The sequence below is a fragment of the Phodopus roborovskii genome, unplaced genomic scaffold, assembly GCF_943737965.1.
Source record: "Phodopus roborovskii unplaced genomic scaffold, PHOROB, whole genome shotgun sequence".
Classification (NCBI taxonomy): Eukaryota; Metazoa; Chordata; class Mammalia; order Rodentia; family Cricetidae; genus Phodopus; species Phodopus roborovskii.
In genome coordinates this window covers 6,330,381-6,355,316 of record NW_026126611.1, presented here as the reverse complement: position 1 = coordinate 6,355,316, position 24,936 = coordinate 6,330,381, and the positions used below count along the sequence as shown (strand labels likewise).

General features: G+C 47.3%; 1 protein-coding gene across 1 annotated transcript in view; it reads left to right on the top strand.

Annotated features, from left to right (window-relative positions):
* Window positions 1-24,936, top strand: part of Fndc1 (fibronectin type III domain containing 1) — a 69,972-nt gene that overhangs the window by 21,630 nt on the left and 23,406 nt on the right. Inside the window, exons 5-12 of the mRNA XM_051206148.1 lie at window positions 7,959-8,165; window positions 11,575-11,673; window positions 12,629-12,746; window positions 14,263-14,450; window positions 15,398-15,505; window positions 18,447-18,635; window positions 20,169-22,262; window positions 23,998-24,098. Coding sequence (XP_051062105.1) covers window positions 7,959-8,165; window positions 11,575-11,673; window positions 12,629-12,746; window positions 14,263-14,450; window positions 15,398-15,505; window positions 18,447-18,635; window positions 20,169-22,262; window positions 23,998-24,098 — 3,104 coding nt within the window. The remainder of the gene's footprint in view (window positions 1-7,958; window positions 8,166-11,574; window positions 11,674-12,628; window positions 12,747-14,262; window positions 14,451-15,397; window positions 15,506-18,446; window positions 18,636-20,168; window positions 22,263-23,997; window positions 24,099-24,936) is intronic.

Here is a 24,936-nt window from a genome sequence, read left to right as displayed (position 1 = left end):
AACATGCAGGTGATAAAGTAACACAAATTAGGCACGGTGATACTAATAGTAGGATATTATGTATAAGGAGATGCTACTAGAACAAAAGGACCCAGATATTTATTTGCAAGAGCCAATTTGATGACTCAGAAAGATGCAAGGTAGTAAACAATGGGCCAGTATGTACACAATAGATAAACTGGATGAAAGCATCATTTATGTCTTGGGCAGGATAATGGGAGAGTTCATTACACTTGACAGAACAATGTACATTTTCATTATGAATTGTTTATTCCTAGAATATTCCACTTAATTTTTTTGGAGGATACAGTTGCTTATATTGAACCTGGGAAATCTTTGGATGGTAGGGGAACTACTACACATGAAAGATAAGGCAACATAGGAAAGGATGTGTATGTCAGACATGTTTACTCCTGAAGACTAACATGCAACCAATCAGACACAAACATTTTACCCACTGGTGTATGTGTCTTGTGTCTGAACCTCATATTTGTATTTTTAAGTGTTTATTTTATACTTTTGATCTGACGTAAGTTTTAGAACTAGGAATTTTCTTGCTTTTTCATAGACAATCACTTTCTTCTGCCACTTTTAGTGGGAGTGTATGCGTACGTCTGAAAGTATGGATGTGAACATGTCTGTACATGTGTGACATGGCCTCCCGAGTGTTACAGATTAGGGCTTGGGAATCAAAGAAGTTGATGCTCTAACTCATTGTTGCTTTTATATACCCTGAAATCATTCGGGTTCTTTCTATAGGAGCTTTTGGCAAAGTGCTCTGTTAGAACACATGTGTTCTGTTTGCCATTCATAATGAATAACAGATACTAGAAGAGATCCCTAGCTGGACTTGTAGCATATGATGTAGGCCACACCTCAAACACTAACGGAATAACTCATTGTATCCAGGACATTTCATTGTCAATGAAAATAATAAGAATTTGTAGAAAATTATCCATGACTGATTGTCATGGTACCTATATCTTTTGTTTTTGAGACTTAAAAAAATAGCCACCTCTTCTTCTTCTTTTTGGTTTTTTGAGACAGGGTTTCTCTGTGGCTTTGGAGGCTGTCCTGGAACTAGCTCTTGTAGAACAGGCTGGTCTCGAACTCACAGAGATCTGCCTGCCTCTCTCTCCTGAGTGATTAAAGGTGTGCACCACTACTGCCTGGCTTAAAAAAAAAAGCCATTTCTTGTTCAGGGCAATGGTTAAGTGGATAACAATTCAGACAAATAAAAGAGGCATTCAGAATGGTGCCAGGTCTGTGTGCACAGGACCACATTTGCCTTTAAAAACAGAAATAGATAATGCAACCTCAGCACCAGCACTGGGCAAAAGGCCTTGCAGGAAGTTGGTTGGTCCTTCTGCTGAGTGTCTGGAATTCCACCAGTGATCTGTTTGAAATCAAGGGAGAGTCCATTCTTTAATCAGCTGAAAACAAGGGTTTCACTTCAAATTCTAGAAGGCCTCCTTTTGCTGGCTTAGACCTATCAGATGAAAATATTCTTTACCTAAAAATAGAACTTTAGTTGTTAATCTCTCCCTCCAGTGCCCGTGGCTTTGCAGGCATAGGATCCAGAGGTCTCTAGACCCGGGGACAAGATGGACGAGGAGGGCTCATTGGCACGAAATATGCACACTAATGGGAAATAAAACCAGGAAGCAGCTAAGTGAATCACAGTGCGGCAGACTGGTGTTGGCTAGGGCCGCCACCATTGGGGATGTGGAGGGCTCACACAACAAAATGCTCAAGGGTGGAGGTCTAAGAGTACAGTGTGAGCAGGATTGAACCCTGAGGATTCTCTGTGTTTGCAGATGGTCTCCTCCTCTTTCTGTCTTCACCCAGATTTCCTTCTCTCTCATGCCAGAGACAGCAAGCATCTGGGAATCTCTACCCCTTCCTTCTGAAAGGACACCAGTTGGGTCGGATGAGGGTATCCGTGATATCCTCATTTAAATGTGACCATCACTTGAAGGACCCTATATCCCAATGTAGCCCCTTTCTGAGATTGTGGGGCTAAGGCATCAATATGTGAATTTTGAGAGGACAGAATAAAATAATCACAAATTATGAAAGAAATAAACTGTACAGTAACCTTGAATAAGCAGATGGGGAACCCTGGTGATAAGATGGTATCGTCAAACTGAGATGGTGAAGTAATACCAGGTGGTGGAGGAGGAGAAGGAGGAGGAGGAGGAAGAGGAGGAGGAGGAGTGTCCTGGAGCTTGGATGGGAACTAAGTGACTGAGTCTGGTCGCTCATACAAATACGAAAAGTTTGGACTCAGAAACAACAGACTAAGCAAAAACACAGTTCCTGGGCAGTATCCCCAGTTTCTTCCAACCCATCTGAATGTTTCCTCTGTTCTTTATGCCGAACCCACTTTCTGGGATGTCAGCCTGTCTCTCCCTCTTCACATCGCAGAGAAGTGATGTCATGAGTCTGTTTGTTTTCTAGAACACTGGTGTCTATCATTTATTTTGGAATTCTTTGCTGCTTGCTGTATTAGCTTTTTCAGCAGCTGGCTCCCGAGTAACCAAGTCACATAGAGGTAGGCCTCTGGGGTCAGGACTGTGCTGTGTCCCAGCTTTGATAGTGAGCAGCCGGGGTAGGTATTCTTCCTTTGCCAAATTTCATCTTGGAAAACCATGTGACAGACTAGTTAATTTTAGTGCAGAGTATGCTCATATCTAATTTTTATAGCTTCCAACAAATCCAGTCCTCTGTGCTCCCCCCCCACCTCAAGTTGTGGAGCTGAATTGGATCCAGAACTGAAACAAAGTCTGAGTCTTGCTTCATGACGTCTTTGCATTGTATTACGAAGGTTCTTTAGGCTTTCAATAGTTCAGTGATAGCTTCACCTAATTTGGGTGTGGTGTACACCACTCCTTTCTGGCCATTGCCACCAGCACTGTGGTCCAGACATTCCCTTTTATTATAGCCACTGGCCTTTCAGCTGCTCCCCCAGTCCCGGAACATGCCGGCATATATGTAGAAGTATGTCTTACACATTAGGCAGCCTGGGCCATATCAATCTCCATGATGATGGTCCATTTGCTTGGCCCATTTGCTAGCCCCACCTCCTAGTTTCTGACTGCTAGGTCTTGCCATAGACCTAGGGTTAGGTTGGTTCTTGCTCAAGCAGGAGTTCTGAACTTCCCCCTTTGTCAGAATAGATACCGTGTTTCTTCTAACCCAGACACATTGTTTCTTCTAACGCAGACACATTGTTTCTTCTAACGTAGACACATTGTTACTTCTACCCCAGATACATTGTTTCTTCTAACGCAGACACATTGTTTCTTCTAACGTAGACACATTGTTACTTCTACCCCAGATACATTGTTTCTTCTAACCCAGATACATTGTTTCTTCTAACCCAGATACATTGTTTCTTCTAACCCAGATACATTGTTTCTTCTAACCCAGATACATTGTTTCTTCTACCCCAGATACATTGTTTCTTCTACCCCAGATACATTGTTTCTTCTAACCCAGATACATTGTTTCTTCTACCCCAGATACCTTGTTTCTTCTAACCCAGATACCTTGTTTATTCTACCCCAGATACATTGTTTCTTCTAACCCAGACACATTGTTTCTTCTACCCCAGATACATTGTTTCTTCTACCCCAGATACATTATTTCTTCTACCCCAGATACCTTGTTTCTTCTACCCCAGATACATTGTTTCTTCTAACCCAGATACATTGTTTCTTCTATCCAACACACCATGAGCTTACTTCCAGACCTTGTCAGGCTCAGGGCTCTGCAGGCCTTTCCCCTCCGCAGAGTCCCGAGGCCACCATTGGCTTGTTTCTCCTCTGCTTCAACCCAGACATGCACTCAAACGATCTCCCCTCTCTGAAATGCCTTCTCTGGTCCCACCAGGACCACTCAGCTGCTTGGTGCTCCTTCTTTGGCCTCTAATAGTCAGACCAGAGGAGAGAAATAAAGAGCTAAGCCAACCTGTGCTGTCTCAACCATCACAGCTGTGCTTCTCAGGCTGGGCCCTCTGCTTCAGTGAATCTGCCTGCCCTTCAACAACTACTTTTTGCTCTTCCAAGATGGCTGTCGCAAAAGGTAGCCACTTTCATAAGCTTCTCTCCTGGTCTGTGTTCTCCTCCCTTCTGCCGGGTGCGCTGGCTCCCTGTTCCACTGGGAATAAACGAGTGACATCACTTATCTTCCTTAGGTGACTTCCATCTCTCCTCCCTGCTTTGGGGGAAAGCCAAGTCACCCCTTCTTTTGAAGACTGGCTTCGTTCCCAGACTGTCTTTAAATCGCAATGAATCAGCGGGGCAAATCTGGGGTTGGAGTTCTCTTTGGAGCCTTCCCTCCAGCAGCCTCTCCGATGCCTGGTTCAAAAGGTTGACACATACCGTTGCACAAATACTTTGACACGGAAATAACCATGATATCATGAAAAAACAGTTTAACCTTTTGCTGTCTTGCTCATCTGGTTGTTTCTTTTGTGGTTAAAGCACAATGTCTGAGGCTAGAATAAGAGAGAGGTCTGTTTTGGCTCGTGGTTCTTGCCATGTGAGTGGCTACGCCTAGGGCAGGGCCAGTGTGCCTAAAAGCCAGAGAGACTGGGTTGTCATTGCCCATGCAGCCTTGAACAAATGTTCTAGAAGGACCTCTATAGTTTAATAAAAGCCAACATATTTTTCTAGGACCCTGAAAAATATGGTAGTCATGGAAAGCTAGGCCTCCTTCTTATCAAGCTATTCATAAGTTACAGTTGGGTTGTTTTACAAATGGGGGACCAGCTAAAGGCAACAGGCTGAAGACATGAAGCATCCATTCAGTAAGACCAGGCCTCTCATTTTCAGAAAACACATGCCTTGTTCTCCATTCAATCCCTAGATGAAGCAAATGCAAGAAGACTTCCATTAAAACCATTCCAGAAAGAAAAAAAAAACAAGCAAACAAACAGACAAACAAAAACCAAAAGACCAAAGCGAACCTTTGAAAGGAGACATGCTTTTCTCTAGAATATTTCACAGGGGTCCCTCTTAGACTCCACAGTCTAGGAGGCTGGCCCTGCACTGTCCCGAGGAGCCTCGGATGAACCACCAACACACCACCGGATGGATCCAGGGTAGCTGTGGGGTCTGACTCACCCATTAGGAGCACAGGGAACCTTCACAGCTGGCGACCCTTTCACCTGTGTTAGGGGGACTCCGAAATGGGATCCACTGGGCTGGACTTGGCAGGAGCTAACCCCGAGCTCCTTTTACAAGTGAGATGTGATGTTGCCATCAGAACCACATGGCTATTAGCATCTGGCATTGGTTTCCTGAGTGTTTGGATAAGCCGCTGCCACTGAAGGGAGCCTAGACAATAGCCTTGTCTACGGAGTGGGAGTCCCAGGGAAGACCCGTGACTCATGGAAAGGCAGACACATCCGCACAGGCGGTTGTAGATGACTCTTGACTCTTGCCGTCCTATCAAGGGCTTCTCCACTGACCTGCGCAGAGTCAGCTCTTCTGTAATTTGTGGGTGAGTTGGCATCCTGCAGCACAGCAGGGCTCCACTTCCATGTGGTGAAGTATGTGCAGCCATTGATAGAGCCTGTCTCTGATGGTCAACTCTGGTGGGCTCAATAACCAAGCCATCTGCTGACTGACAGAGTGACGTTCTGAATTTAATTTATGGAGTCACTGGAGCTGAGGCCTCCAGGACCTCGGGGATCAGGACCCTTCAAAGGCATGAGGAAAAACGGGCCACCTCCAGTGGGAGTCCCGTCCCCACAATCAGGCACTGGAAATGCTGTTTTTTAATCGTAAAGCAAACACCAACATTTGGTGGTGGCAGTCTGCAAAATTCAAATGTGATCTTGAGGATTTTGAGAGAAAACAGATTGGGCAGGAGCAGAAGTTCTCCAGGTTGGGGGGGGGGGGGGGACTGAGATAGTTTTCTTCACTGTCTTGTGAAAACTCTGAGGGAAAGTTTTTAGGGATCAAGTGCTGCACCCCGAGTGGCCTCAGGGTACAGCAAGGTGTTTGCCTCTCTCCTGGTTGGTGGCTTAGTGGATTTCAAGAGCCAGTTGTAGGGTGTAGATGCTGGCAGCTTGGTGGTGGCCTGTGGAGTCACTTCTGACTGCAGCATAGCTTTCCTGTCCTTCTGGTAGCTTCCTCATTTGAGGAAGCAGGAAGGCAGGGTCTCTGACGTATCCCATGGGCCCGGTGAGCTGGACCTGAATGAAGGGCCCTGTGGGGGATGTTTGAAGCTGGTTTTTTGTCCTTCGTGAAGGCCCGTTGGCTTCTGTAACCTATAATGTTTTCCCTGGCATCAGTGAGCCTGGGGAGTGTGGAGGTTAGTCTCCCTCGACTTTTCTCCTTATCACCTGGTTTTGCATTTTAGATTGTATCTTCTGCTCCCGAAAATGCTTTCCTGACTCCAGGTACTGGCCAGGATCTGAATGCACAAATTCACACCCCTGGTTGATACTAAATGGCCCTGTGACTTTATCTGCTTGTTTCTGGACACGAATGACTTTACTCTTGACCCCGAGGCACGATGTGGGCAACCTGGATGCAGATGGAGGAGGTTGTTGCTGATTTTAAGGTGCTATCTAACGTAGGTTGTTTGTTGTGACGGGTTATCAGCCATTCTGGGGGCCTGGAGGCATTCTAGAGCCCCCGTAGGAAGATTGGCAACCGCTGGTGCAGGAGCCTCATGGTCCATTAGGACAGCTGTTGTGCAGTTAATGTCTGATAGGCACTACTATATGTTGGAGTTCCAGGACGCACACCACAGCCAACAAGCCTGTGTGGTCTTGACGAAGCCCGCTGCCCTGTGAACTTCCTTCTTCCCCCTTTGTTGATCCTATCACCATGGAATTCAAGGGTCTTCATCTTATCACTGCTCTGAATTCTGCTAATGAGCCAGGGGATTCCCACGGGCAGCTATCCTCAAGGACAGAATAGTTCAGGGGACACCCGGTCTCCTTCAAATTGCTTGACTAGAGAGGACTCAGATGAAAACCAAGTGCAGACTGAGAATGTTGGCCTTACACAGCAGTGACTGTCTCCCCCTGGACTCACAGAGGTCCCATGTTCATCGCATTTTGCTTAAACTTTTGTATATTGGGGAAAACTTTTGTTACAACTTATATACTGTTCAGATGCCTTTAACGAGGGATACCCAGCAGCTTGTGAAGCAGCCCCAGGCACCACACAAAAGCACGGTCTTCTGCTTAGGTGGACAACATTGAGGATGGGCAGACATTTTAGAGTAACAGTCTGAAATGGCTGTTTACGTGTGTCGGTAAGCACACCGACCAAAGCTCTCAACACTCACTAGTGTCCCCGGGAAACATTGCTTTGAGAATGTTGACAATGGGAACATTTCAGGTCAGTTCGAGATTTTTGGGAACTGGCTAACCTGTTCATAACAAAGCCGGAGACCCTGGGGATATTGGCAGCGGCGAGGGCATAGCCAGGATTTGTTGCGGGGCAGGGCTTACATGGGGGCGGGAATAGAGATGGTAGGTCGAAATTGGTTAGTCTAGCTCATTAGAGCAAAGATCGCCATCTTCTCAGCATGACAGAGCAAAAGCCTCCTGGAGTCCAGCTGTCAATATCACTAATGACTCTGCTGTATCTTAATATCGACCGCTAGCCCTCACCAAAGAGTATATAGCCTGTCTGGCCTAAAGGGGGAAGTAGAGGAAAAGGGACATCATAAGGTCTCCAAGATCTGTTGCTGGCAGCCCTACCACAAGGAATGTTTTCATTTAAAGTCCAGGAGACCTCTTGGCAAGAAGCAGAAGTCTGTGTGGAGAGAGTACACCCTTGAACTTAACAGAGCAGTTTACCCAAAACGAGTGTTTTAAGCCCAGCAATTAATTAATGGAGGAGGCTCAATGTGTGCAGAGATTTCACACACGTGATGTAAGCGCCACGTGCCGCATCGTTTAATCGTTTCTATGTCATGTCCTTTTTAAGAAAAGGAAGTGCCCAACAAACCCATGCGTGTGCGTGTCCGAGCCTCAGACGACAGGCTGTCCGTCGCATGGAAGGCACCACGCCTGTCTGGAGCCAAGAGTCCACGCAGATCTCGGGGTTTTCTTCTGGGCTATGGAGAAAGTGGCCGGAAGATGAATTACGTCCCACTGACCAGAGATGAGAGGTCACATGAAATTAAAAAGCTCGGTGAGTTTGAAATTCACTTCAGTACTCAGAAGCTCCTTCAAGACAGGACACTGTCTTAGCTGTGGGGCGTACCTCCTGCCACAATGATTGCATTAGCGACTTTCCCTCTTGCTGCGAAAAGATGACCCTCTAAGGCAGCTTTAGGGTTCTTTTGGCTCATAGCTGAGGGGGTGGGACCCAACACAGAGCAGATGGCATGGTGGCTGGTGGCTCTCTGGGAGCAGGACTGTGCAGCTGGGACTTCTCGAACAAGAAGCAGAGTGAACAGGAAGGAGGGGCCAGCAACAAAACTTTGGAGGCTTGCCTCTGGCTACACACTTCCTCCCGCAAGCCTCGCCCTGTGAAGGATCTGCCACCTTCTGAGACAGTGCCCCCAGCTTGAGGTCAAGTGCCAAAACTCATAAGCCCTTGGGGACAGTTCTCGCTCAAACCACAACACCTCTTTGTCACATCCTGCCGCGTCCTCCATCATATTAACTTTTATTCGGTGGCAGGACCGCACTTTCTAAGCTGTTTCTACACACGGATGCCTTGAGCCGGGACGCTTTGCTAGCGGTGGAGTGTGATAGGGAGGGAAAGCACTGTCCTGTGTTCATCACTTTGTTCTTCGCAGCTTTTTCTTCAAACCCTGAGACCCTGAACCCTGGGTCCCATTGAGATTGGACACTAGGACAGCTGAGTGAAGCCTCTTAGGACTGGGGACATTTGCTGGGAACAGGAGATACGGGGGGGCCCATCTTAATAGGTCATACCCTTTCTTAGCAAGCTATACAGGGACACAAACAATGTTCTGAGAAGATGCTGTGGCCCCCGAGGAAATGACAACAGACCAGCCACTCTTATCCTTGCTCCTGTCCCCTAACTACCTGGGCTCCTTTATACATCCTCCTTGGGGGGAGCCAGACTACAGAGACTCAAGGGTCCACAGTGACCCTGGCAGCATATCCGATTTGTGCTAGTTGGATAGTTGGAAAGACCCTTGCCTTTTGCTTTTTAACCAGTGATAAGTATTTTAGTCCCCATGATTCAGGCTTCCTTTATTTCCCAAGGGGCCAATACTCAGGCAAAGGACAGGCTATGGCTTCCTGGGCCCACTCAGAAGATTCTAGAAAGACATCTGGTCTTTTCACTCAAGTGTAGCCAGGTGCCTTCAGGCTCTTGCAAACTTGATGGTGTGGGCGGTGGAGGCTTGCTTCTCTCAGGGGCGTGGAGGCTGGGGTTGGAACAGCGACTGGGGTGGGAAGGAACAAAGGCCCGCGGAGTGCAAACGTGTAACCCAGGGGAGGGGGTATGGCGTGTCTTGCTTGGCACCTCTGTCCTACAGGGTGAGTTCTTCTCCAAGATAGGTGGGAGCATGCAGAAGATAGGCAGTGGGCGTGGAATCGGGGGTGTAGAGGAGAGGGGCTCACAGCCAGGCCACCATGCACAATGAGCTCAGGGAACATCCCTAGGTGAGAGCTGCTTCCTGGACACAGAGTTCGGGGAATAAAGCCTCTGGCCTGCACGGCTGCTTTGCTTTGAGAGCTCATCTGCTAAGGACCTAAGAATAGATCCTTAGGGAGCCTAGGCAGACAGTCTGCTAGCCCCCAGGACCCCAAGTCCTGGCTGCCTGGACCATGCTGCCGTGTGAGCATCTCAGATATGAACTGGTGATGAACCTGGGCAGATGGCTGTACTCCTCCCTCTGGAGCATCCCAGAAGTCTCTGCTTTATCAGATGCGGTGTTCGGCCTCCTGCTGGACACTCCAGGAGAGTGTGTATAAATCTCCTGAGTGGGTGATCCCAGCAGGAGAGGTATTCTTTGTGCCCACATGGTCCTCACAAGGAGGCGCAAGTGCTTCTGAGCTGTGCAGAACCTCTGAGCTGTCTCAAAGCCCCGACTCCAGCAAAAGACTTAGGCCAGCTCTCTTCTCCCACGCCTCTGCCGAGAGAGCAGAGGAAGCAGGAGAATCCAGGCTGGGTGTGCTCTGTGAAGAACAGATGTAGAAAAAGAGACTCAGCGTGAAGCCACAGAACAATCTGGAATCACTTCCAGTCCTTTGTCCCTGAGCTGTCCCTTTGCTGCCTGAGGATTTCGTAATGTGCGCCCTTCAGTTCTGGCTTGGCGATATGGACCAAACTCTACCAAGCTATCCAGCCAAAAAGGAGAAACACTCTGCACGTCCGGTACTGTGGGAGAGCGTTGTTCCCATGGAGCGTTTTTTTGTGTGAATGCATGTCTCACTCCCATCAGACACTCCGATGTAATTTGGCATCACCCTGGTCCTGCTAGTTTTTCTTCTCTTTAGTGCTACACCTCTGCTCGCCCGAAGATGATAATGAACCTGTCCTTTTGCTGCCTCAACTTGAGCAAATTTGGACCTAAGGTATATGTGAGCTCTAAGCCCAGTGTAACCTCACAGGGTAGGCCCCTCTCAGGCTTCTTCCTCGATGTGTTAGCTTTTGAATCATCCTCTCGTGAACAGATTGAGCTTCTCATGGTGGTTCGTGTGAAGAGAAGACCTGAGCAGAAGCTTGCTTCAGGGCAGGGTGGAAGTGAGGGAATTCTCCAGGGTCTGCCGTGCCTGTCTTTGTGATCGAGTCTGCTCAGCACCTTGACACGGTTCACCCCAGAGATGCCACCGGCCACGGGGCATCACAGGAAGCGGACACACACTGGGGAACCTTAGAGACTGGCGTGAAGTCACATCAGCAAAGCATCTCACTCCTAGGCAATCGTTAAACACCGGTGGTCTTCCATGTCAGTGAAATCCCTGAGAGATGCAGCAATGTCGAAGTGATAGTCAACGGACCCCAAATGGAAGGACCTCAGGACCGCAGAAGGGAGAGGGTGACAATATCAGGCCCTAGGTAGGAGCGGTAAATGATGGAAGACAAGCAAGTCTGAAGACCTTCAGGCAGATGCCAGATGGGAGGCACTTGGGAAGTGGAAGGTGGTATTCTGCTCTCATACAACAGAGAAATAAGCCAGCCAAGGATGGCATTGGTGGGGTGAATGTGGGGTGCCCTGGGGTCACTGAGTGGTGATGCTGGTGTCGCTTTGGAGGCAGAGAGAAGTGCACATCTGGTGCTGGGTCCTTGCTGCTGTATCTCTGACAGCTGCTTAGGGCCTGCTCCTACCGCAGCTGAAGTTAATAAGAACCGGGACCCAGAGTCATATAGAGCTGGTTGGAAGACCCAACTACTCTGTAGCTTTGGCTGTCTTGCCTCTCTGATCCTGTCCTTTCCCATGAAATAAAGACAGTGATAGGGACCTCTTTGCAGGCATGATGGGGGACTGAATGAAGACAGTGAAATGTTTAGCATAATTGGGGCAGGGGCAGGTGAGGGGAGGGGCTGTAGGCTGTTAGGGCAGGCAGGTGCCTGAGGAATGGGGGCACTGTTCCATGTCCTGCTCTTTGGTCCACAGCCTCTGAGTCGGTGTATGTGGTCTCTCTGCAGTCCACCAACTCCCAGGGGCAGAGTCAGCCCGTCTATAGGGCTGCCCTCACAAAACGCAAGAATTCAGGTATGTTTCCAAGGAGGCAGTTGGCGAAACCGTGATCTGGTATGAACGCTGTTCTCCACCTGGTGCCGGCTGTGATGGGATGATGGGATTGGTGGGTTTCAAGGGGAACGAAGGGATCTGTAGAGCAGCCTGTCAGAGGACCGAGCATGTTTCTTTCATGTGTAGAGGCAGGAGAACTCTTTTGATAAAGCCTGCTTCACTGAGTAGTATGGATAGCTTCCTAGCACAGTTGCTTTGCAGCGCAAGAGGGCATGAGGCATCATTCCATGGAAGGGCACTGCCTAGTCCTTCTCTTAATTGTCCCAAGTGAGACTCTGAACAAAGCAGGAGAAAGGGTTGTTGTCCTGGGGCTGCGTGGAGACACACACACCCAGTTTCCTGCGGTGTTTTCTACTAAGGTATAGCAACCCCTTTACCTCTTCTGCAGTGTGACTGGTTCGGGCAGCTTTTAGAGTGAACTACATACTTCCCAGACAACAGTTAGGAAAAGCTAGAGTGGAGATTGCCCCCGTCTTAGTTGTGTAGAGAAACCATGACCACAGGGGTGGAGATTCTGAGGCTCAGAGTCTCAGTCCATTAACATCGTGGTGTGATATGGTGCTGGAGGATAGCAGAGCGAGTCCCACATCTTCCCATCAACAGGAAGGAGACTGCATGAGTGTCACACTGAGGGAAGCTTGAGCAAAAGAGACCTCAAATGCCCACCCCCACAGTGACTCACTTCCTCCAACAAGGCCACACCTACTTCAACGGGGGCCACACCTCCTAATAGCGCCACTCTCTTTGGGGGCCATTTTCTTTCAAACCATCACATCCCTTTGTACAGACAAAACAATCACTTAGCTTTCTGTCCGTCTCATTTTACATAAATGATGCACGAGGAACTGCAAGGTAGGCGGGGCTTGGCCAGAGGAACTCAGTACAGAGCCTTTTTGTGTGCCCGTTCTCATTTCAGAAGACAGTGAGCTGGATCTACCGGAAGATATCAGTGTCCGGGTCATGTCATCCCAGTCCGTGCTCGTAGCCTGGGTGGATCCTCTTGTGGAAAAGCAGAAGAGAGTGGTCGCGTCCAGGTACACATACTTATTTCTTATCTTTATGTGTGAGAAATGCAGCTTCTCTGGCCTTCGAATGACTTCAGTAATTTTCTTTTTAAACTTTGTAAAGATGTATTTATTTTACTTTTTTTTGTCCATGAATGTTTTGCTTGCGTGTGTGTATGTGTACCATGCATGCATGATGGGCACCCACAGAGGTAGGAGAGGACATCAAATATCCTGTAACTGGAATTACAGATGGCTGTGAGCCACCATGCAAGTACTGAGAACCAAACTCGCATCCCGTGGAAGAACCCATTGACCCACCTCTCCGACCTGATTTTATTTTCTTTCCTGTGTGGGTGATGGCCCCTCTTTTGCTGTTGAATGGTCCAGGACTCTGTGGAAATCTATTTTCTGCAAATCAAACAGGGCCTGGGTATGTAATTCACAGGAGAGAATTCACATATCTGCAGTAGCAACAGACAAAAACAATCTTATCAAGTCAGGATAGTCTTTATGTGGGACTTACGGTTTGCCACATTGCAGAGAAACCCTCTGGGTATGGATAAAAGATTTTTTTTTTTCCTGTGTTCCAAGACTTGATAGTTTATACAACCAAGAAGAAGGCAAAGGTTTATGATCTGGTTATTATGTACTGAGTTCTGACCCTATCTACAGCAGGAAAGGGGGACTCGATTTGAAATAAAAGAAACATAATGCTCAGATTGTGTGTACACACCGCCATCCACAGTAGGTACAGGACGGCCTTGACTGCTGGTAGAATGACACATTTCTATTGGGGACTCAGAAGAGTGACTGCATTTGTCTACCCATATACTCTCCCCCCACTGGAAGAGCTCATGGTTACCTCTGGGCTATGGTTCCCAACATCTTGCTGGAAACCAGAAGAAGCTACACTCTCCTTAGAAGGACTGCTTTGTTCATTGTTGCGACATGTCTTCAGCTGGTGCCTTCTCTTGCCAGACTTCTTGGTTGGCTGCCCTTGGGAGTGTCATGGATGTCTGCTGTCTGGGGTTTTTGAGAATCAGTACGTTTGGTGCAGACCATACCATTGAGCATGGAATGAGACTTTTTTTTTTGTGTGCTCATGCATGTGCGTGTGTGCGTGCGTGCGTGCGTGCGTGCATGTGTGTGTCTGGCTACCTGGAGTCAGTTCTGGTTCTTGGGATTATCACTTTCTTCAGCCCATATGCACACACATCGCTGAGAAATTAGTTGCTCATAAATTCTGCCTGCCTACCTTTACCCCTTACTTCTGTCTTCTCTGTTTGATCTTTGGAATGCCGGGACATTTTTAGTCTTGGACAACAATGCAATATATTTCTTGGTCTGACTTATACACTTTCCAGGGATCCCAGCTGCAGATTCTTAGAGTCAGTGACAGTTGAAAGTTTACGTTTTTTTCCTCCCCTCATACCTCCCTGCTTACTCCCAAAAGCCACTAGGGGGAAACAAACCGGAAGGAGACTAAAGATCTCAGTTCCAAGACTCTGGGCCCCAGTGTGGTTGTTGGGTTCTTGTCTTGTAGACAGTACACTGTGCGCTACCGAGAGAAAGGGGAGTCGGCCAGATGGGATTACAAGCAAGTGTCTAACAGGCGAGTGCTGGTGGACAGCCTGCTCCCAGACACCGTGTATGAATTCGCAGTCCGGATTTCACAGGGCGAACGAGATGGCAAGTGGAGTGCATCCATCTTCCAGAGAACACCGGAATCCGGTTTGTATCTGAAATAGCCTTGGCGTTTCGACCGAGGGTCACTCCTGCACTGAGACCTAGCACTGTTGAAGAAGTCAGGGGTGGGGGGGCATTGGCAGTTTTTAAAGTCTCTTCCTAGTAGAGTTTGTATGGATAGTTAGAGTTTGGGCTTAGGACTATGAGAGAGAGAGAGAGAGAGAGAGAGAGAGAGAGAGAGAGAGAGCTTGGGTTTAGAACTATTAAATTAGAGAGAGAAATGAGAGAGGGTAAGGAGCAATTTTGTTGGGTCCATGCTTTGTATTCTGATAGCCGATTTCCACCAAAATGTTCTTCTGGCGTGTTGAACCTACCAAGTTCCAGTATGTAAGTTGCTGTTGTGGCCACGGATGTCCCTGGGTGGCACAGCTTTTGTTGTGTGATCTTCCTGAGACTGAGGTTATATCTGAGTTTGGGGGAAAATCTTTTGTGTAGCCAAGGCTGTAATTCAACAACAGCTAGAACTGCGTCTTTTAAGGTTGTTCTCGGCTGGGTATGGTGGCATGGATTTTATCCTAGCACTTGGGACACAGAAGCAGGTGGTTCCATGTGAATCCAAGGCTAACCTGGTCTATATTACAAGTTCCAGGCCAGCCAGGGCAACATACTGAGTTCTTGTCAGAAAAAAAAAAAAAGGTTGTAGCTGCAAAAGGATGTTGCAGATGTAATATTGGTCCAGAAGAGAAAACTGGAATATTCCTAAAAGCCTGTTTCTAGATGTGTCTAAATTCACCGCATGAGTTGGTGGAAGTGACACCTTAAGTCACTATGAAACGCTAGTGTAGAACCACCTCCTGTGTGCCACCAGTGTGAGCACACTATCTCTTTAGTAAGTATGTCTTTAGTAGCATGTGAGGGGCCTGCCTCTACTTCCACTCAGAAGGACCATGAGAGCCTTGTGAAATGTTCCATTCCCTGTCATCGTCTCCTAGCTCCCACCACAGCGCCTGAGAACCTGAACGTTTGGCCAGTCAGTGGCAAGCCCACTGCTGTCACCGTGTCCTGGGATGCACTGCCGGAGGCTGAGGGGAAAGTGAAAGGTAGGCTTCTCCTCATTGTTCTCCGAGTGGCCTTTCTGAGCAATGCTCCCTTGGTGACCCACCTAAAACTAGTCTGGTGAGGGGGGACTTGAGGTGAATGTTGTCACCTGCCAGACTTTCTTCTCACATCCTGTAGGCAGGCACTTCAGGATAGCCACCCTGGAGAGGTCTTTGAGCGCATTGCGTGTTCTCATAACCTTTACACCCCGTGCTAAATCCAGAGTCTCCCATCGTGCCTGAAAGGAGAAGTCGGCAGGGTTCTGCCGGAACCAGGAAGGTCTTTAATGAGACCACAAATACTTTTAATGGGGCTGAAAACCTTAAGTCATGACTTCCAGAAAGCAGATTTGCTCCCTAAATTTCAGTCTGTGTTGATTTATTTGGGTCAAGGAAAGGATTTTTTTAAAAAAATAGAGAAAAAGATTATCGGAGCTTTGAAATAATAAAAATTAGGATGAGACACGTACAGCTGGTGGAGTTGTGAAGTAGTCTGTTGGGACTGTTAAGAAAGCACAGACATCGTCTCGTTTCAATGTAAAAGTTTTAGAAATCCAGAGACATTTTAAGGACTCACATTAGATTCTGCCCGGCTTTGCTGATGAGTACATCACGGTGGGAAGGATGGAATCGTTATTCAGTGAAAGAATCTCCTTTGTCATTACTAGGTGGCTTAAGTTAGGGCTTCTGCTGCTGTGAAGACACAGCATGACCTCGGCAGCTCTTACAAAGGAAACATTTAATTGGGGTGGCTTACACTTTTAGAGGGACAGTCCATTATCATCATGGTGGGACATGGCAGCGAACAGGCAGACAAGGAGCTCTACAAGAGTTCTACATCTTGCGCAGGCAACAGGAAGTGATCTGAGACATCTTGTGTGTGGGTCTCAAAGCCTGCCACCATAGAGACACACTTCTTCCAACAAAGCCACGCCCACTCCTCCAAAGCCACACCCCTGATAGTGCCTCTCCCTATGAGATTATGGGAGCCAATTACATTCAGACTGCCATGTTAGGTTTGGGAGAGGAAAATTTAGTTCTCTTACACCCAAAAGAAAAGCTCAGAACAGTTTGTTCAGGCTTAGAGAAACACGGAAAACTATGACTAGTCTCCTCTGAGAATTTCCTGATGGAAACTATTAAACGGTTCATTTTCCCCCCCATTCAACCATAAGACGACTTGGCTCACAAGCAGCGTGTCTTTTCACAGGACAATGGGGCTCCAGGAAGACAATTGGCAGGACGCTTTCTATACTTATTTCCTTTTCACTTTTTAGAAAGAGTGAATATGTATTCTTCTTTTAGTTCGTCCACATCCCGCACAGAGACAAATGAAGAGAACATATATTTAGCTGGTCCCTTTAAGTTGCGGTTCTTATGAAGTCAGAAACACTGACTCCCTGTGTATAAGGACTGCAGTTACTGTCCATCTAGTAGATTTATTTTCTTTCATTACCCCAACTCATTCTTTTTCTGTCTCACGTGTGTATCACAACTAATGGCAAAGGAAGCCACCCATCACCAGTCAAATCTTGTCAAAAATGATAGCTACTGAGTTCTTTAAGATGGAAGATTTATGTATCTTAAACCCGTTTTAGTTTCAGTATGGGTATAATCGTGAGATTAAAATTCATAATTAATTGGGGAGCATTTTCTGTGTCTGGGAAACATAAAACATAGTGAGCATTTTTCTAGATTAGTTTAATCCACTAATGAATCATAATTATAAGGTTTTATAGCATTGGGGGCTCTCTAACTAGTTCTATGAGAAAAGACAGATAGTGCAAAGACATTCCTGGTTGAAAGATTTCTTTTAGTGTACTTTTTAAAGCTCAGACCTTAGAGGTGAAGGTTTCCCCCATACTCAAGTAATTGCTTTATTTTTCTGTGATTTGCATGATTTTTTCTGAGGCCGTTCTCATATTAACTTGGTAAGATATTTGAATCTTAAATCATTGAGAGAATAGGCAAGGACAATTCTTTGTTGAACATTAAAATTACACTGTGAAATATGACTTTGTCTTTATTGTTGCATATATATATATGTACATATTTCTAAATATATAGCTACAAACTTCTCAGCCTATCTAATGCTATATGTATGTACATGATTTCAGGGCTAGCAACTCGGGAAGAGCAGGAGATGGGGAGAGGGGAAATAGTGTAATTATAATTAAATTTTAAAAACATAAAATAAGGAACAAGTTTTAAAAATATAAATAAATCTAAACAAAATTTATAATGTAATAAAAGAAACAGCTCCTTATACTGGACCATCCACGATTTTCAAACTCCAAGGGCACTCTGTGCTTCTAGAGAAGCCAATAAAAGTGGAAACGTTAGGGACCACACAGCTCCATGAGTGACTTTTCCTTCACAGTTTTAAATACTATGAAATAGTCTCAGCAGCATAGAGTGAATTCTTACTAGAGGGAAGTTTTATGACAAATATGGCATTTTTCCCCCCGAGTTAATGTACTCAGTCACTCCATTTGGTAAATGAAATTTGATGTGAGTAGCTACTCAGAATCAGTTTCTGGGAGTCAGCACTTTTGGGATCCCTTGGTTTCTTACATTGAGATATGCTAATGCCACTATATAAAGTTTGTAAGGAGACAGAAACCCCTAAACTAATATATATACATATTAGTTTATATGTATATATAATATATAATATATATATTAATCAATTGTATAAAGATAACTGATCCCACCCCGTGTCTTCATTAAATAGCAAGTTGCCTGCTTGTAACTTCCAAGGGTTCTAATGAGTGTGAGCTTTCCTTGCACGCCATTCTTCTGCCGCAACCGCTGGCCAGGTGTGCAATGCCAGGTGTTAGCTTCGGCAATGCGCGTTCTAATCGGTTCTGCCCACACGGTCTGTCTGCTGGACACAAGACTGTTTTCATCTCCCTCCTTCCAACTGTCTGCCAAATCATTTCAGAATACATTCTTTCATACGCCCCGGCCCTTAAGCCATTTGGAGCAAAGTCCCTCACCTTCTCTGGACACACCACTTCTGCCATGGTGGACGGCCTGCAGCCTGGGGAGCGCTATCTGTTCAAAATCCGTGCCACAAACCGGAGAGGCCCGGGGCCACACTCCAAAGCCTTCATTGTTACTATACCAACAAGTAAGCATCGTGTATTGGCTTTTCCTCTCTCTTCATCCCTGCCGTTTGTTTTGGGTTACTTTGAATCATGCCTTTGGGTTTAGCGACATTCAGTTGACGATTTTTCAGGGTTGTCTGTCTGCACAGCTGTTTCTAAAAAGTCCCCCTTGAGATCAATCTTTCCAAAGGCTGACATGTTACCACTGATATTAATAACTTGCCTACATTGTTATCAATATATTAATCATATGACTACTTTAGAATTAGTGTGTCATTTGGGGCTTATATTGGGAGGGAGAGAAAGTGTTAGTTAGCTTAATCGGGCATTTTAATTGTTAGCCCTTTGCTGCAAGGATTAAACGGTTCCCTTTGTCCTTTTATTGGGGTAGAGCATTTCTCAGAAGACTTTCAATTGCCCGGCTTGTCTGATCAGTATTAAAACCAACAAGTTCACAGAGACCCAGAGATGGGGTGGACTGTTTATGGCCCACGTTTTCTGTGTTGCTTCTTGACGTTTATTCTGGACATGTACAGCTCTCTCTACTGTACACCGTGAAGGCCCACAGTCTCATGCTGGGAGACACTGAAAAAGATGTTTGTCCCTCTAGGTCCCCCTATTGCTACATAAATTCCTTTCCAGTACAACCTCCCTTCCCTCAGTCAGTTCTTCTGTCAACACAGAGGACTCACAGCACTTGTTTAAGATACTATTTTGCATTATAAGTTTAAGCCTTGTTTGGGGGGATACAACTTATCCCTTACGAAAGAAATTTTAGGTTGGAGAAAGGAAGCAAGGGAAAGTGTGCTGGGGGGAAGCAGGGGTCCTTTGTGGTGGTGTGGCGTGTACAAGCTTAGTGCTCACTGCACGCACTTGCAAATTGCATCCCACTGTAACTCCGAGTGTAGGTCACTTGACATTAAGAACAGCCACACTACGTCGGTAACGTACAGACGAACCGCTTAAGAAAGTCCCACTTAAGATCTTGCACTTACAAAAAAACAGCGACTCACAGTCATCCCTGAGAATTTTGGGGTGTGTTCCAACACCCCCAATGATTCCAACTCTGCGGACATTCAAGTCCTTTTTCTGAAAAAGAAGTGTTCGCGTAGAACACGCACACGTAGATCACCCCTCGCTGGTATAGTGGAAATGCTGTGTGAACACACACTATTTAGGGCAAAAATGAATCTACACATGGGTCGCACAGACACATTTTTTTTTCTCGAATGTTTTTTGAGGCCAGATGGGGCAAATCTGAGGCTTCAGGCTCCATGGATGCACAGGGCTGACTGTACATCTAAGCACTCACTCCAGAATTTCTTCAAATGATAAATTGTGGCATGCCCTGATTCAGTCCACACATGGGTCCTAGAACTCTGCTGTGCAAAGTAAAATAGAACAACAAAAAGAATGTTATAGCTGGGTATGGGCATGGTTAGCGTTCTAAGGAGTTAGAAGGGGTCCGTTGCAGTGAAACATTTGGAACTCCTCCACACAGGATGGTGCTGACTCCTAAACCTCCTCTGACACCCACCTTTAAAAATCTGTTCCAGCCAGTTCCACAGAGGCCAGCACGCACCAGGATGGGGAAAACAGCAGGAAACCCGAGAGACCTCAGCCTACATCCCCTGCTCCCAAAGCCGCAACTTCTTCAGGACACACTTCCCCAGCCAAAAATGCCAAGGATATCCTCCTTGACTTAAAGAACAAAATCCTGGCTAATGGCGGGCCACCCAGGAGAACCCAGCTTCACTCTACAATGGGAGCGCTGGATCCGCAGGCCACGGAAGACACTGGTGAGGAGGAAATGGATTCCCTTGAAGATCCTCGTCCATCACGGTCGCAGACCCTAGACCAGAGGCGGCCCCTGAGGATACCAAGCAGATCTGGTCATTGGGTTCCAGCTCCCGGCAGGACTCCAGCAAAGGCTGGACTGCCAGTGCTGTCCCGCAAGGAAGGGATGGATAGGCGTGGCCCCTCACTGGTTCTGCACCCTCATCCAGGGACTGAACCTTCAGTGACCGCCTCTTCTACCCATCCCATTACAGACAACGATTCTGTGAGCCAAAATGAGGATGATCAAGAAGGCTCACCGGATCCTAAAGCTGCTTTGTCCCACTCACCTAAGAATCCAGTCGGGTCCAAGCCCACCCGGAACCCTACCCGCCATGTGGCTTCTAACATGCTCCCAGTTGCAAAAGCCGAGTCGTCTGCATCGCGGAGTTCCCATTCCTCCACCAGCGAGGAAGATTCTAGTGCTGCAGCCCAACAGACCCGACCCGCCTTGGGACACTTCAGCTTGACACGGAACAAGCCCTTCGCTGCCCACAGCAGAACTCCAAACAGATTCCCCAGATTCCGGGGACTAAGGCTGCAACCCTCTGTGTCTCCTCAGTCTACTTCAGCTTCGAAAGTCCTCACCAGAGCTCCCTCACAGCCTGCATCCCACACCAGGTCTGGCTCCGATGTCTACGGAGATGGCGAGGACGAAGAGCCGCTTCCAGCCACTGTGGTCAACGATCGTACACCTTCCTCCTCCAGGCACCCGGCCTCTGTGGGCTGGGACGCCCTAAGAAGAGGCCCCCAGAGAGGAGCCAGCTCGTACAGGAAGGAGCCCATCCCAGAAAACCCCAAAACTGCTGGAGCAGATGTATATCCTGGGGGCAAATCCCCTCTGTCCTCCAAGACACAGGACTTGCAACAGAGTACCCATGAGGATGCTCACCGAACACCCCCAGGGTCTACCAGCCGCCAGTCGTCCCCTGCTCGGCTTCCAGCATTGAGATCGCAGCCCTACCCTGGGTCCACTGTTCCCAGAAGACTGGCACCTGGCCGCAGCTCAGAGGTTTCTAGTTCTCAGAGTAAGGATAATGACAGGTCACTTTCTCAACCCAAGCTGTCGCTTGATGACACAGGGCGGGAACTCTCACACACACCCAACTCGCGTGGGATGCTGCCCTCGGCTTCCCAGAGTCAGGATGAGGACTCCCAAATCGAGGCCCCGGATTCCACTTTCAGACATCGGCAGGCGGGCCCCCAGCCAGGAAACACTAACAGCAGCCCTCAACCCAGCCGTGTGAGACCCAGCCGGCCTGGCAGCCCCTATCACCGGGCCCAGGTTTCCGGCAGGGCTGGGGTCCAGGCCACGCCAGTGAAGAAGATCTCGCCTTCTAAGGGCCCCCTACTGCCTGAATCTCAGCAATCAGTCTTCACTGAGGAGGAGGAAGAGGAAGAGGAAAAGGGAGGAATTGTAAAAGGCAAGGAAGACTCTCTGACTGCCTCGGTTTCAAAGTGGCCTTCCTCCTCCCCCCACGGGGGTAACAAGTATGCGGACAGAAACCTTGACAAGGCTGCCACTGTGCTGGCTCCCCAAGGAGGGAGCCTTGTGCAGGCAGAGAACACCGTTCCCGGAAGGCGACCCCCAGGCAGTCCTTCCGTAGCCTCACACCCACCTCCCCCGTACCAGCCTCGAAACCCTGCCACTGCAAGTCCCACAGCCAGCAGCCACTCCTGGGCAAGGTATACCACCCGCGCCCCTCCCAGCTTCTCCTCCACGACGCCTATGCTTTCCTTGCGCCAGAGGATGCAGCGAAGATTCCGGACCCCGGTCTCGCGGCAGCCCCCCTCGAGACCCGTGCTGGCACAAGGTAACTTGCTCTGAGCTATAGCTACTGAACCTTTTATATTTCTTTAAAAAAAAAAAAAAAAAAAAAAGCCTAGTGGTTGAAAGTGGGTTTTTTGTTTGTTTTAAGGCTTATTTTTTATTACTGAGCATCCACAGTAACCAAGCCTGCATCACCCCCGCTTCTTCGCTCAGTTGTGTGTTGGGGGCCAGGATTGGTTTGCACTGTGGCCTCTGCTTTTAGATGGGTTTGACCCTCAGAGGCCAGAACTGCCAGCTTCAGGTCACTTTAACCGGAGATGCCCCCGGGCTGCAGTTACTACTAACATGAATCCCGGTATCCTGTAACCCTCCAAACTTCCCCTTCATCTGTGAAGATGTGCCATAGCCAGATGTTATTTTCAGCTATTCACTTGGCAGAACAAATTAATAACACATGAATACATATATCAATGTATATATACACGTGTGTGTATATATGTGTATGTGTGTATATGTCTTTGTATGTATGTGTGTGCTTATATGTATATATGAATGTTTATGTGTTTGTGTATGTATGTATATGTGTGTATGTTTGTATTTGTGTATGTGTGTGTTTGTATGCATGTGCACATATGTGTCTTTGCATGTATGTGCATGTGTGTGTGTGTGTGTATGTACTGGCTTGTTCCATACTTATCCTTTGCATATAAAACTCAATCAAGTAAACCCTAGCTCAGTTTCAAATGTCTTATGTAGGAATTGCTTAGAATTCTGTAACAGGCAGTGGAACATAGACAGCTATTAATCAGGCTCCATGTAACTGGCAGGGCAGAGTCCAAGGCATTTTTGATAAATCTGCATTCAGCTGAACCTGTGCTTCTCTCGCATGTAACTGGTGTTCCTTAGAACACCTTCAGCAAATGTGTTAGACTCTGCTGGTGTTATTTGTTGATTCATTAATTCATTCATTTGAGACGGTGTCCCCGCTCTGTAGTCCAGACGGGGCTGGCGCTTACTGAATAGCTGCAGTTGACTTCATACCTACAGCATGTCTCTTGTGTTCGCCCCCTGAGGGCTGAGCTTGCAGCCAAGAGTCACCATACCTGGAAGCATGCTAATTTGCTTGACGCATTGTCCCCTGTGGGGATAGTTTTTCTACCGTGACTGTTTCAAGTGGCAGCCACATTAATAGATGTAGAGTTTACCAATGCCTTGCATGTACTAGGACCCAGTGTAATAGGACATGCTTGCTATGCAAGGGAAGGCATGAACTGAGTCTGACCAGCAGTGTGTCAGAAGCCTGAAGTCGGGCTGGGCCACAGAGGCTCCCTCCCAGTGGATAAAGCCACCTGTCCTCTAGAGCTGGTTGAAAACAACTCAGTAAACACTCTTAAGCTGAACTGAGGAGACCAGCATGCAGGGACAATGCCGCATGATAACTGAGACCTGCGACAGGAGTCAGCGGTCCAGTTTGGTGGCATTTAAAACTCTTTAGCCATCCTCTCCATTATTCCCATGCCGCCCCGTTCTCCCAGTGAAAACGGAACTAGACTTCTAAACTAATTGTGAGATCCATTCTCAGTCCCCAGCATCAACAGGGTGTCGCTCGACTGTCCCGTAGCCGGCATCTTATTGGCTAATACACAGATGCCATCGGGTGAAATTCTGTTTTGTGTTTGTTGGAGGTGAAGTGTGTGCATGTAGAGTTTGGTGAAGTCAATAGTCTAGGAAGGCTGAATTTTCTAGGAATTTTTCTTTTTCTTTTCCCTGCTGTGTAGGTTACAATGGAAGACCGAATGTAGAAGAGAACATACCTCCTGGTAGTATTGGGAAGCCGAACGGACAGAGAATTATCAATGGTCCTCAAGGAACAAAGTGGGTAAGGTAACTTCTTTACACATGCAAGGTGTTCCCACGCCGACGGGGGGGGGGGGGGGGAACCATGATGCTGTGTGCCAGTAACCCAAGCCCCTCTCCACTCTCCCCTCCCTGCCCCTCCCCTCATCTCTCCCCCCTCCTCTCCCTTCCCCTCTCTTCTCCCTCCCCTCCCCTCTCCTCTCCTCTCCCTCCATCCCCTCCCCTCCCTTCTCCTTCTCTCCCATCTCTTCCCCTCTCTTATTGATAAGTTGTTAGTGTACTCCAGCTGGCCTCAAACGTGATTTTTGTCCTGCTTCATAGCCTCTCTTGCACTGGGATTGTAGAGGTGCCCCATCCTGCCTACCTAAGAAATTTAACTGCTTAAGAAAGAGGAAAAGTCAAATGTTTCTACTTGGTAAACTGAGGATATGTCTCATGTTTAGCAAGGACGATCGCCACTCCACAATAGAAACTATCTGTTTTGTCTTTTTCGTCTTTAGTTCCTATTGCAGAGTCTCATTTTGTGGGGCTTTCCATTCTTCTTGATTCACAGGAAGATAAGAGAAATCCATGGCTCCACCTCAGCGGTTACTTAGAGTCTAGGAATGGCTTCTCCAATGTTCCTCCCTGTATTTAATTTTTATTTTTAGCTTCGTGTATAATTAGATGTTGCATATATTTTGTCAGTTGTCTCAAATCCTCTGTAAAAGAAATACTAAATCTAAACAAAAACTCTAAACCAAGCAGATAGTTTTATCAGCTAATCCCTTGGATCTGATCTTTGTCTGACTGAAGATGAAAATATGTCATAGTGCTTTTTGTTTAGACGAATATACTAAACTCATGCCTGGAGCTAAGAT